The sequence below is a fragment of the Anolis sagrei genome, chromosome 4 (genome assembly GCF_037176765.1).
Source record: "Anolis sagrei isolate rAnoSag1 chromosome 4, rAnoSag1.mat, whole genome shotgun sequence".
In the NCBI taxonomy this organism is placed as follows: Eukaryota; Metazoa; Chordata; class Lepidosauria; order Squamata; family Dactyloidae; genus Anolis; species Anolis sagrei.
Window position 1 is genome coordinate 83,218,246 of NC_090024.1, and position 14,264 is coordinate 83,232,509.

Sequence of the window (14,264 nt, forward strand, 5' to 3'; positions counted from 1 at the left end):
CTCACAACCTCTGAGGATTTCTGCCATAGATGCAGGCAAAACATCAGGAGAGAATGCTTCTAGAACAGTGTTTCTCAATCTAGGGGTTGGGACCCCTGTGGAGGTTGTGAGGGGATGTCAGAGGGGTCACCAAAGACCATCAGAAAACACAGTATTTTCAGTTGGTTATGGGGGTTCTGTGTGGGAAGTTTGGCCCAATTCTATCATTGGTGGGGTTCAGTAAGCTATTTGATTGTAGGTGAACTATAAATCACAGCAACTGCAACTCCCAAATGCCAAAGTCTTATTTCCCCCAAACTCGACCAGTGTTGACATTTGGGCATGTTGAGTATTTGTGCCAAGTTTAGTCCAGATTCGTTATTGTTTGAGTCCACAGTGCTCTCTGGATGTAGGTGAACTACAATTCCCAAACTCAAGGTCAATTCCCACCAAACCCTTGCAGTATTTTCTGTTGGTCATGGGTGTTCTGTGTGCCAAGTTTGGTTCAATTCCATCATTGATGGAGTTCAGAATGCTCTTTGATTGTAGGTGAACTATTCATCCCAGCAACCACAATTCCCAAATGACAAAATCACCCCCCCCCCAAAAAAATACCCCACCAGTATTCAAATTTGGGTGTATTAAAATTTTCTCACCCTAGGGGTGAGAAAAGCAGTCTAGAAACACTGTAAAAAATATTGAGTATTTGTGCCAAATTTGGTCCAGTGAATGAAAATACATCCTGCATATCAGATATTTACATTATGATTCATAACAGCAGCAAACCTTACAGTTAAACAAAAATAATGGTTGTGAGTCACCACAACATGAGGAACTGTATTAAGGGGTCACGGCATTAGCCAGGTTGAGAACCACTGTTATAGAACATGGCCATATAGCCCGAAAAACCTACAACAACCCAGTGATTCTGACTATGTAAGCCTTCAACAATACATTGTTTCAACAGCTCCTTCCTCTCTACTTTCAATGTGCAACTATTGCTTCTCTTTCTAACACTGTGACAGGAGCTGGGAATTTTTAATAGTTTAGATGCATTGCCCTACAACTATACTGGCCATACTGTTCAGACTTCTGGGGATTGCAGTATGAAACAACTTGAGAGTCAGAAGTTCCTCACCATCAACTCTGTGATCTCTTCAGGGAGGGTTTTTTTCCCCCGAGGCAGCTTTGTAGCAGCGCAAAGGATTGGCCTGAGCGACCTTCATGTGGCTTCCAGGACTATCTCTCTATAATCTATGTTTTGAGGCACAGCATATGTATAAGCAGCTTCTAGTGCCACCATTTTTGACCCGTGAGATAAAATGCATAGCTGCCGTAGCCTTGGCTTCAAATGGCAAGCTACATTTTATACACAAAATATTGGAATTTAAGTCCTAGTGCTACGTTTTTCTGGGGGGGAAATCTGCTTTGGGAGAAGCCACTTTGAAAAGGAGATCAGTTAGAAGAACATGCTTGACCTTTTCTCTGTTGTTTATCCTCCCCAAATTTTATCATCCTCTAAACTCACTGCTTTCTGTGATAAGGCTGGGAAGGCAATTGCGTTTGTCTTTTGTTTCTATGTCATTTTATTAGACATGATTAGATCTTCTCATTTTACAAAATCTGTGAACCTGTGAGTTTATTGCCATCAGTTCACATAGAAGCTGACAGTCTCCATCAGAAACATGATGGTTGAAAGCAGGTCTCCATAATTGGCCGCAAACAAGGGCTGCTTGGCTTCTGCAGAGCTTGGCAGAGGTTACATATTTTTGCATCACAACTTCTAGAACCTCCCAAAAGTTACTAGACCAATACAATACAAAACTCTATTAGGGTCCATGGCCAGCACAAAGTGGGACACAAGTGCCCTGGGAAGAAGAAACACAGTTCCCTAGTGAGGCAGCTATTAAAAAACGGATTAGAAAACAGCCAAAAATGAAGTTTTACTAGACCAGTGGTTCTCAACCTGTGGGTCCCCCAGACGTTTTGCTCCCAGAAATCCTTAACTGACTGGGATTTCTGGGAGTTGTAAGCTAAAACATCTGGGAACCCACAGGCTGAAAACCACTGAGCTAGACCAAAAAGGAAGTTTTTCCAGGGTCTGTCTCAAGTATGCTTTCTAATGAGTCCATCACTGCTGAACATTCTCCGGGCAATTTGGAAATAGACAGGTTATTGCCAAAGCACTTTATTTAAAAAGACCAAGAATTTTAAATGCCATTATTTTGAACATCTCCACATAGTGGTTGGTTACTCGAGATAGTAATTACATTTTGGATATTCAATATTAGTTGTATATTTTTCTACATTCAAGTAACTGAGTTCTCTGGCTCTCTGAAGCACTAGAAGCTGCGATCTTTAAGTACGGGCTGCATTATATCTCTGCAGCCCATCTAAAACCATGGATTAAACGGTAGCTCTTTGAGGATCATCTAAAAATAGGCAACCTACATAGAAAAGCAGGGCTTCAGTAAAGCAGGAACTCTGGAGTACAGAGTTCTCTAACTTCCTGAGTAAGGCAGAAATGCAGTGGTGCGCCTTGTCTCCTGATCTGGCTTGTTAGATTCTCAACTAGTCATCGCCACAGTTCCTTCTCAACACAGTTCAAAAGGAACAGACTTCTCCCTTCAGCACAAGTCATGGGTGTAGTTTAAACATTCTCTATACTTTCCCAAATGTTTTCCCAAACAGAAAGGTTTATTGTCGAAGGCTTTCATGGCTGGAATCAATGGGTTGTTGTAGGTTTTTCAGGTTGTATGGCCATGTTCTAGAAGCATTCTCTCCTAACTTTTCACCGGCATCTGTAGCAAGCATCCTCAGAGGTTGTGAGGTTTGTTGGAAACTGGAAAACTGGGTTTATATATCTGTGGAAGTTCCAGGGTGGGAGAAAGAACTCTTGTCTGTTGGAGCTAGGTTTGAATGTTTCAATTGGCCACCTTGATTAGCATTTGATGGTCTGACAGTTTTTAGGTGTGGCTTGTTACTGCCTGGGAGATTTCCTTGTTGACGGGTGACCAGGTGTTCCTGATTGTTTCCTGGCTGGAGTTCCCCTGTGTTTTTGTTTTTCATTTACTGTTATAATTTTAGAGTTTTTTAATACTGGTAGCAAGATTTTTTTTCCATTTTCATAGTTTCTTCCTTTCTGTTGAAATTGTCCTCACATTTGTGGATTTCAATGGCTTCTCTGTGTAGCCTGACAAGGTGGTTGTTCGAGTGGTCCAGCATTTCTTTGTTTTCAAATAATATGCTGTGTTCAGGTTGGTTCATCAGGTGCTCTGCTATGGCTGACTTATCTGGTTGAAGTAGACTGCAGTACCTTTCATGTTCCTTGATTTGGTGGTCCCTATGTAGACTTGTCCACAGCTGCATGGTATCCGGTAGACATCAAATGCTAATCAAGGTGGCCAATTGAAACATTCACACCTAGCTCCAACAGACAAGAGTTCTTTCTCCCACAATAGACCTTCCACAGATATATAAACCAAATTTTCCAGTTTTCAACAAACCTCACAATTTCTGAGGATGCCTGCCAGAGATGCAAGTGAAACTTCAGGAGAGAATGCTTCTAGAACATGGCCATACAACCAGAGGTGGCTCTAGGTAATTTTCAACAGTAAGCGAACAGTATTTTGGCGCGCCTCCCCCCCCCCCCCCCCATCCAATCACTGATATATATTTTCTGTTCGTCGTGGGAATTCTGTGTGCCATATTTGGTTCAGTCCCATCATTGGTGGAGTTAAGAATGCTCTTTGATTGTAGGTGAACTATACATCCCAGTAACTACAACTTGCATATGTCAAGGTCTATTTTCCCCCAAGAGTGCCTCAAGAGCGCCCCTGGGCAAAATCAACTATACTGCAAAGGCTTACTTTGCGTAATGGGTTGAGCCGCCCCTGCATACAACCTGAAAAACTTACAACAACCCAGAAAAGTTTATATTGAAAGACTGTAATTCCATGCTACAGAGAAGCAGCGTGTTTGAGGAAAACCTGAATTGTCTCCTTGTTCTTGCTGTCTGAGCCAGCTCCAATTGTACCTGTTAACGTATGTTAAACTAGTGATCCTCAGTGAGAGAAACAGCATCCAGACATCTGCATAGCTTTCCACATTTTACAGTTGAATGCTAGGACCATGTAGCCAAGCAACATTAGAGCGTGATTGAGATGGCAAAACACATTAATGGGGAGAAACACATAAGCTAGAACAGGCTGTACAATGTTTTGCCTTTGCTTATGCTGACTGGGTTAACAAAGTGAAACTCCTTTTGCGCTTCGTATGCGGTTTGTGGAAACCAAAGTGAGCTGAGGCTAAAGGGGAAAATGGGGAAAGAAAGAACCTGGGACATTAAAAAAGCGGGATGAGAGAGGATTAATCAGAACTGCCCCTGTCAAACTAGGACATTTGGAGGTTATGCATTTCTCAGACTTGCTGAAATGAGATGTGCTATATATGCACACATCCACTGTGTACATCTATGTACATCTACCTTTGCTGAATGAACACATCTTTCTCGTGGAGCAGAAAGTTTCTAATTAGATGTGGTGCACTATTTGCAGTTTATATACTTAGCGTATTGCCATACAGCTTGTGCTGTGTTGAAGTGGCTGCTCTTGTCTTGTTCACTTTGTTTTGTCTTTACTTTGGAATGATTTCAGTGGGCAGTCTACTTTGTAAATGTACTAGATGCTCTTTTCTTGCAGAGTGGGGAGGTTTGCATTGACCAAGTGAATTTTCAGGAATGGCTGTGAATTTGAAACCTTCTCTTTCTCATACTCATATACACATGTTCACAGAGCCAAGAGACAGATGCTCATAACAAAGCTGTCATTATGAACAAAGTCCATTTATATTTGGATTGCAAAATAGAGGCCATTGACTCCTGTTACAATGAACACTTGTTAATCAGGTCATCTGAGGGAACATATTTCCCCCTTAAGACGAAAGAACAGGATGTTTTGCTATTGAGTTGAATTCTGTGGTGTTTTATTATCCAGGACCTAATAGTAAACCTAGCCCAGATCCCAGAATGTAGAGTTAACATGTATAGTACAATTGCAAAAGTGCTTAGGATGGTGTATGAACAGATATACTGGGAAGAACCATTATAGTCACTTTCAATGCTATTGTCAATGAGGTTGTCCAGATATATTACATTGCCTTCTCACCCAGTGTTTTAAACTTTTAATCCTTGCTACTGGCCCTGCCCACTGTGATTTATTCTCTGTGTTTAAATTATTGTGATTTTACATGGTTTGATGTGCTTATTTATATTGTTTCTTGTATTTTATTTTTATATTTTATTGTCGTTGTATGTTGTTTATTTGCATTGCTGTATTGTTGGGCTTGGCCTCATGTAAGATGCCCTGAGTCCCCTTGGGGAGGCGGTGTATAAATAAAGTATTATTATTATTATTATTATTATTATTATTATTATTATTATTGACATAGTAGCATACAATGTCTAGGCTCAAATCTAAGTTAGTGCCAGTTAGATTAAAACCTTGAACCAATGACATTTACATACGTCTCAAGTTATCATTGATTCAATGGGTTTATTGTCATTGGCACTAATTATTTGATTTAGTCTTTAGGCTGCATCCCTGTGTTTATTTGTTGTTGGTTTCAGAACTAAGCTGTCATTTCCTTATAATTAGAGGCAGCTGATGGATCTGACATAGGGAATCCACTCTTGATTTTACCATCATTTGTCATCATTTGTCTCACTCTGAGCTGAACTGAATCTTTCTTGGTGCTGAACCTCAGAAATGATAAAGCCGTCACTAGCAAAATCAAGTGGATGTACTACTTCCATGTTGATGGAGTCATAAGTTGCCCCTCTGTTAAACTTGGTTCAGTTGGCAGCATGCCACAGTGATTTGCAGGATCAGACACAGGACTGAATGTCTAGATGAATGCGTTCCAAATCCTGGCCTCCAGTTGCCAGCATCTCCAGACAATGTGCTCATCAGCATTGAGACTGAAGATTAGGAAATCACTCACCTTAGTGAAAATGAGAAAGTAAATCTGCACCATACAGTAAAAAGTAAGAGAAGGTCTGACTGGAGCAGCAAATGGTGCACTCCATTCATTCAGGTATATATTATCCAAAACCAGTCACTTCTGGTGTGAGAGAACCAGCCGTCTACAAAGAGATTGCCCAGGGGACACCCAGATGTATTATGATCCTTCTCTCATGTCCCCCTCCAAAACCAGCGAATATATAGTATATTAGTATCTATGCAGGAGACCCTAATGGTGCAATGGTTTAAACCCTTGTGCCAGCAGGACTTCTGACCAAAAGATTTGAATCCAGGGAGCAAGGTGAGCTTCCATCTGTCAGCTCCAGCTTCTAATGCAGGGAAATGAGAGAAACCTCCCACAGAATGGTAAAACATCTGGCCGTTCCCTGGGCAATGTCCTTGCAGACAGCCAATTCTCTCACACCAGAAGCAACTTGCAGTTTCACAAGTTGCTTCTGACACATGCAAAAAATCTATGCAGTAAATCCCAAGCATGCTTTCCCCCATCTATATCAATAAAAACACAGTAAGATCAAATTTGGTAACACCTCACAGCACTCGGATGACCCCCATAATCTGCTACATGGAGCAGCTACCTCTCCCTGCCTAATTGTTGGGACAACCCTAGTACTTAGAGTCCAGATAAATCACTGAGTCAGGTCAGTTGACCTTTGAGGATTAAGTAAGGATGAAGTGCCACCATAGCAAGATGAGTCTAAAATGAAAAGAGAGCAACATAGGCAGGCTAAAAGTTCTTGGTTGCACAAAGAGTAATCTCTGACTTGGAAATAATTAGAATACTGATTATCAACCTTTGGTCCTCCAGATGTTTGGATTTCAGCTCCCATAAACCCAAGCCAATCTAGCTAATGGGAAGGATTCTGAGAGACCAAATCCAAAAGATCTAGAGAACCAAGGATTGAGAAACACTGAGTCAGATCCTGACCATGCCAGAGATGAACAAAAATCTGCTTGCATACTGTAGATATAGCTCTATATGTAGCACTGTATAGGCAAGGTTATTGCAAGTCCAGCTCCAAATACAATCAACATGTTGACATCCACACTGCAGCAGAGTGAGTTTGAGAGCAGGAGTGAAGAACAGAGATGTTTCTTGACCACAGAGCCCATCATCCTCTTTAACTATCTTTGCAGATTAGGACTGATGGGAGTTGCAGTTGTACAACATCTGGAATGTACATTTCCCTATTGTTGCAATGTATGGTATGGGAATTTTGTGGACCCATCGATAATGTATTGACTACAAGGGATTGCAAGAGGCTAGTGTTATCTCACTTTTCTGTTTAACACATTTTCTATAGCTATTTGCACATGGTCTGCCTGACTTCAAAGCATGCAACATTTTTACTGCCTCTAGCAGTAAAATAAACAGAAATAGAATTATGTGATATAGAAATAATTCATTCCATTTTTAAAAAAGGGAATACATGTAGATAATTTACAAGAATTCATTTTCCATCTCATTTTCCCATCAGACATTCTGGTGCAAAAAAAATCTGGGCAACCACAGAAAGTGTATTTTAGCACTGAACTAAATAGAAAAAAATACCAAAAGGGAAGGTTTCCTATTAGAGCTGGTATGTATATGTATATGTATATACATACAGTGCTATAGCCAAAAAAATGGGGGGGGGGGGGAGTTTGCAAAAAAAAATTAGTGAATCATGAAGAATAGTTCCTTAACACAAAATAATTCAAATAGTTTGATTCATTCTATATTTTATATTGAGTTAATTAAATCAATTTAATATTTGCCTTTCATAGACTTAGCATGAGGATTTAGTTAACCAACTAAAATTCATTAGTAAACCAGGTTTTTTAACTTGAATTTTTTTTGGGGTGGGGGAGGTTGAACCCCTAACCCCCGGCTACAGCCTTGTGTGTGTGTGTGTGTGTGCGCGCGCGCGCAACCCTTTAAGGTTGCTCCCATTAGTTTTCTAGACAGACTCCCCTTCCAGCTTCATTGCTTTCCTTCATGACCTCACGCTACCCTCTAAGCATGTCAAATGATATGTAGGCTGCTCTAATGACTAAGACATCTATGCCTCCTTCAGTTTCCTGCAAATGTATGTGTTGGTATGCAGCCATCACGTTGCTCTTCCCATCTGCTCCTCACACATTCATCTGGGCACAAATAGATATGCTCTGGATTATTTTGACTGCACGCATCTCACATTTCATAACTAAAGAGACAAGATCTCAGCATAATGGCAATTTCATCATTTTTTGGAATTTAGTAGAGTAGCATTATAGTGGTGATCATTGCAGTCATGCTCGTCACATGACCTTGGAGGTGTCTACGGACAACACTGGCTCTTTGGCTGAGAAATGGAGATGAGCACCACCCTGAGAGTCGAGAGTCAGCCATGGCTAGACTTAATGTCAGGGGAAACCTTTACTGCCATGGCATTGTCCACCACCACCTTAACATCTCCCTTAGAACAGATGCTGTTTTATATTGGTGCTTTATGGTTACCTTCTCATTAATAATTTATTTCCAAAGATGCAACATCAATTAATATGGCCGAGTTCCGTTTAAAACCTGAAACAGAAGCTGCAAAGCTTTTCTGATTAAGAAATAGCTACATTTCCATCACCTTAGAAATTTATGTGATCATAAACTGAGCTTTATAATCATATCAAGGTGAGACTCATATTATCAGGAGGGATGTAACTATGTCTCCTGGATCTTTGCATGATTAGAGCCAGCAACATAACTGCTGTTCAATAATCCCGATTTACGGTGAGTCTTAATGCACAGCAGAACACATTGCACATCTGGAGATGTGCTTCAGGATGCATTGTGCATTACTGCAATTCACTAGAGGGTTGCGTATAGGTCAGTGATGCTGATGAAGAGGAAAGGAAGCAGCACTGTGAGATGCATTGTGAATAGTACTTTGTATCATTACGAGAAAAGATTCTGATATACTTTAGAATTTTCCCCTTCTGCCTATACAGAGGCCACACCTGAATAAGGACATTTGTCTTGGGATTTCAAGGAGAGGACAACTGAAAAGCTGCTCAGGCAAATAGCCAGCATCAGAAATTACTAATGGGCAGTATCAGTTACATGCAGCACTAGCAGCAGCAGAGTGAAATGTTGTTCTCAGCTAGGTCTGCAATGCCCATTGCCCTCCAGAATTCATCAATTGAACTTTTGGAATAGTAGCTAGAAAGCCAATGGAAGTGACCGTTAGCAGTCACTCATGGCCATATCTCCAGATCCTTCTCCACATTGCCTATATCTTAAGACTTAAGGTATATCTCATGCTAATATAGTAGGGAGTCCGTTGCATTGAATTAAGTGAGATCCATACATGAATAACACACCTTGTAACCTACCTCGAGCCATGAGGAGAGGAGGGCAAGAATTTTTTAAAATGTTATTATTTATTACATGTGCATAACAACACAACACACATGCATAGTAGGTCCAAGTGTCTGAGATTCGTCTCTGAATATCGGGCTCTTCCCAAGGACCTAGGATATTAGTGGATCTCAACCTGTGGGTCCCCAGGTGTTTTTGGCCTACAACTCCCAGAAATCCCAGCCAGTTTACCAGTTGTTAAGATTTCTGGGAGTTGAAGGCCAAAACATCTGGGGACCCACAGGTTGAGAACCACTGAATAATTGATATTTTTGTAGAATGTGGGCAGTTCTGAGAAGTGCTGCCTTCTGCATCATGTGGGTTGATGTTCTGTCCAAATTAAGGTTTTTCAAGTGCTTTTTGAGGTTTCTTGGAATGGCTCCAAGAACACCAACCACTATTGGTGCCACTGTTGTTCTCTTTTTCCATAGTTGACCAATTTCAATTGGTAAGTCTTTGTATTTTGTGATATTTTCCATCTCTTTGTCCTCTACTCTATTGTCTCCTGGTACTGCAATATCTATAATGAAAACATGTTTCTTTTCCACAACCGTTATATTTGGTGTGTTATGTGGCACGTGTTTATCTGTTTGGTTCTAAAATCCCAGAATATTTTTGCTTCTTTGTTTTCTATGATCTTTTCCAGCTTGTGCTCACACCAGGTTTGCTGCAGGGTAGGCCATACTTCTTGCAAAGGTTGCAGTAAACAGTTGCTGCTTGCCTGTTGTGATGTTTAATATAAGCAGTCTGGGCTATTTTCCTGCAACCGCAAATAAGGTGCTCCACTATCTCATCACTCTCTTTGCATAAACAGCGTTTTGAGTCATTGTAGGACTTTTCAATTCTTATTTTTGTTGCATTTGTTTGTAAGGCTTGTTCCTGTGCAACAAAAACCAGGTCTTCCATTTTCTTTTTTAGAGTTCCCCTTTGAAGTCACGCCTATGTTTTCTTGTTTTTGATCTTCCCTTCAGTGTTCTTAAAATACTGCCCATGGAGTGGCTTGTTTAGCCACTACTCTTTTTGTGTTGTACACTGTTGGGTTTTGTACTCTACTTTTGATTCTTTGGTTTTTAGCATCTCAGCCTTATGAACTTCTTTCAATGCTGGCTCTTGGCTTTCTTGGATATATTATTTCAGGCTTCTTTTCTCTTCCTCTACCGATTGATGGACTTTGAGCAGCGCTCTTCCTCCTTCAGACCTTGCTTGGTAGACTATGTCACTTCTTGGTTGCAGTGCTCAATTTATGGTCATAATTTTTGTTTTTTTCTGTCCAGGGTGTCTAATTTGGCTTGTGTCCAGTGAATTGTGCCTGCAGTGTAGCGTACTACAGACACAGCCCACGTATTGCTTGCCTTTATTATATTTCCTCCACTGATCTTTGATTTCAAGTTTTTTCTAACCTTCCCAAAATATTCCTTCCTAATTCCTTCCACAAACACCACTTTCACCTTTTTGCCCATGTCCCAGCATCATTTCCAATTTTAACTTTACATTTGGCCTTCCCACTGTTTTGAATTGTGTGTTGTCTTATTGTTAATTGTTGCATACTTTAGTGTCTATGTTTTTTTTTATTTTAATTGCTTGTATTGTTGTTATTATTGCTTGTATTGTTGTATTTGGGCTCGGCCTCAAGTAAGCCGCACCGAGTCCCTTGGGGGGATGGTAGCGGGGTACAAATAAAGTATTATTATTATTATTATTATTATTATTAATTGTGCCTTTCACTTTTGCATCCTTGATATTGTCTGTTTGCAGTATTCCCATATATTTGTAATCTTCATTCACTGGTAAGCTCTTTATTTCTATGCCATTTGGCATATTTATGCCTTCGCATGCTTCTAGTTTTCTTTTATTAAGCTCCAAAGGTGCACACTTGTTGAGTCCAAAATCCATTGTAATGTTCGTGCTGAAGATTCTTACTGTGTTCAGCAGTGATTCAATTTCTGCTTTTGATTTTCCATAGAGCTTAAGGTCATCCGTCTATAGAAGGTGTGAAATTTTCAGGGAATTTCTTGCTGTTTGGTTCCTTAACTGGTTTTCTTCAGGATTACAGAGAGTAGCATCATTGCAATAATGAAGAGTAGAGGGGACAGGAAATCTCCTTGGAATATTCCCCTTCAGATGTTGACTTCCCCTATTATTTCTCGATTGACTAGTAATTGTGTTTTCCAAATGAGCATTGCATTCTTGACCAGTCTCTTGATGGTTTCACTGACTCTGATCATCTCTAGACAATATAGCATCCAGCTGTGTGGCAATGAGTCGAATGCTTACTTTTAATCAATCCAAGCTACATTCAAGTTAGTTTTCCTTCTTTCGCAATTTTCAAGGATCATCTTATCTATGAGCAGTTAGTCTTTATTTCCCCTGCTGATTTGTTTGTTTCCTTTTTGTTAAGGAAGCAGCAAGTTCTTCACTTCCAAGTGGTTTTGTATTGCATCAGCTGATACGCCTATAAGCAGCTTGACGGTTGTTGGTAGGCAAGTGATTGGCCTGTAATTACTAGGAATGGCTCCTTTTTTTCCTATTATTGTTGTTGTTATAGAGGATTACCCATCTCTTGTATACTGGAATGTTTTTTGCATCAACACACTCAAACAATCTGGACTTAAGAGACACTTCCTGTCCTAAATAGTTCTTCTGGATCAAGTTTACCCATGGAAAAATCATTGCAGGCAGTGAGTTGACTGCTGTTTGTAATATTTCTAGATCATTGCCATTTGTTTCAGTAATTGGTAACATATCTACCAAGAATGGCAGGACATATGCCTATTTAGTATGAACTGGATTGGCACTGAGCTGAACAAATGGTAGATATTTCACACATATTAATTTCAGCCAATCAGAATGTTTGTTTGTGTGTTTGTTTTTCGTGAGGTTGGAGGTCTTGCAACCTGAAGACTTTTTGTAGATTATTGGCATTTTCTTATCAGTGGTTTTATGCTTCAGTATTCTTTTACCAAGTATTTATTAGGTAATTTTGGGTTGATTGGGTGAATAACACATCTTGCAGATGGAAACCAAAAACTTCAGGTTAGCCACTTATAATGTGAACAAAACAATTTAAGAGTCACATCACCGAAGTGAAATCTAAACTTGTTTAACTGTGCTGTGAGTGGAATATCTTTCCTTCAATTCTACATGAGGGACCTTGTAGTTATAGTTGCTTTATAGTTTGACTTAAAATATGTTGCAATGTTTGGAAGCCTGGCTTGTAATGGGCCTGATCACTTACATAAGAATGTAAAAAAAAAGTATAGATGGCCAGGGGACCCAGCTGTTTCTGATGATGATGTTGTGAAATCAGTAAAGTTTTGAGGGAAATGTGCATTATGAAAATGGGAATTCAGTTTTATTGCTATGTGAGTAGTTGAGCATCATCCAATTTTCCTTCAAAACCCCAGAGACAGCCAGTAATTAAATATTGTACAGGGAGTTTCTATTCAAAGTAACACAATATGTTTTGTCTTCCAGCTAATTCTTGCCACTTGGGAAGGAGGTTATAATTTACAGTGTCAGAACCTGGACAGTGCGGGAGAAGCCGACATTCGGGTAAGATGCAAAGGAGCAACTCAAGAACTTAAAGATGATGCAGTGCTGTTGCAGTTTTAATCACACTTGGGTGCATGTTTCTGACTTAAAGCTACCCCAAGACAATCCTATTGTTTTCTGGTGACTCACCTAAGGTCACCCAGTGGGTTTCCATGGCCAAGCAGGGACTCAGGATCTGATTTCCAGAGTTGTAATCCAACTTTCAAACCACACCAACATGTTGGCTCTTACACTTATTTGGGAGCAATTCTCCTGAATGCGGTGGGGCTTATTTCTGAGTTGGCATGTAAATGAGATGGGAAACAAGTGACCTTCCAAGTTTTATGGGACTGAACTCTCAAGCTATGAATTGTTCTGTGGATTTGTTTTTTCTCAAAACCGTAGCAAGTGCAGCCAATGGTGAATGATAGTGGAAGTTGCAGCTCAAAGGCATCAATAGGAAACATGTGTTTCTCCATTCCTAATATATGCATTTCCCCCTTTCTTATATGTAGTGAAAAGAGCTATTTCGAAAGCTGGAACTTTTGTAGCATTCATGGCTGCATGCATACATAGACACACTTTCAATGTGAAACAAAAAAACCCAAAAACGCAAATAGCTTTGTTTTGAAAGTGGAGGTATGTTTATCGTATGAATCACCATTTACCATGTGGTAGAAAACCTTATGCATATTGTTTGATTTCATTTCAGGTTCTGATTCACTATACTCTCCTCTGCCCTGTGATTTGGTTGGACATGCAAGCTGTTTGGCTTCATGTCCTTTCCTTAGTTATTCTGTTTCTCATCTCATGTCCTTTCCTTAATGACATAGTAGTTTGACTGTTTAACTAGGACTCTGAGACCAGGGTTTACATCTTAGAAACCCATCAGTGGCTCTCAACCTATGGGTCCCCAGGTGTTTTGGCCTACAACTCCCAGAAATTCCAGCCAGTTTACCAGCTGTTAGGATTTCTGGGAGTTGAAGGCCAAAACATCTGGAGACCCACAGGTTAAGAACCACTGGGCTAAATGATCTTGACCTAGCCACAGTCTCTCATCCTCAATCAAGAAATGGCAAACCTCCTGCAAAGAAACCTGTTAGGATTGGCATAAGGTGAAATTAACTTGAAGGGATATAACAACAGCAACACCACACCTTACTATTTAAGTATCTCAAGTCAGCAGAGATTTTCAAAGTTCTGTCCAGATGCAGATCCTTTCCTCCAACAGTCCTGACTTGAAGGATGTCATTGTGTTTCTCCTCTCCTCCTCACTGCATGTTTTGGTAGGGAAAGCTGAGATCAGGGAGTAGTTATGACCAGGAAAATGTGCATTAATGTGT

At 40.2% G+C, this 14,264-nt stretch overlaps 1 protein-coding gene across 1 annotated transcript in view; it reads left to right on the forward strand.

The window, feature by feature from the left end:
- Nucleotides 1–14,264, forward strand: part of ELOVL2 (ELOVL fatty acid elongase 2) — an 89,551-nt gene that overhangs the window by 57,433 nt on the left and 17,854 nt on the right. The window contains exon 4 of the mRNA XM_060774809.2: nucleotides 12,865–12,942. Within this exon, the coding sequence (XP_060630792.1) occupies nucleotides 12,865–12,942 (78 nt within the window). The remainder of the gene's footprint in view (nucleotides 1–12,864; nucleotides 12,943–14,264) is intronic.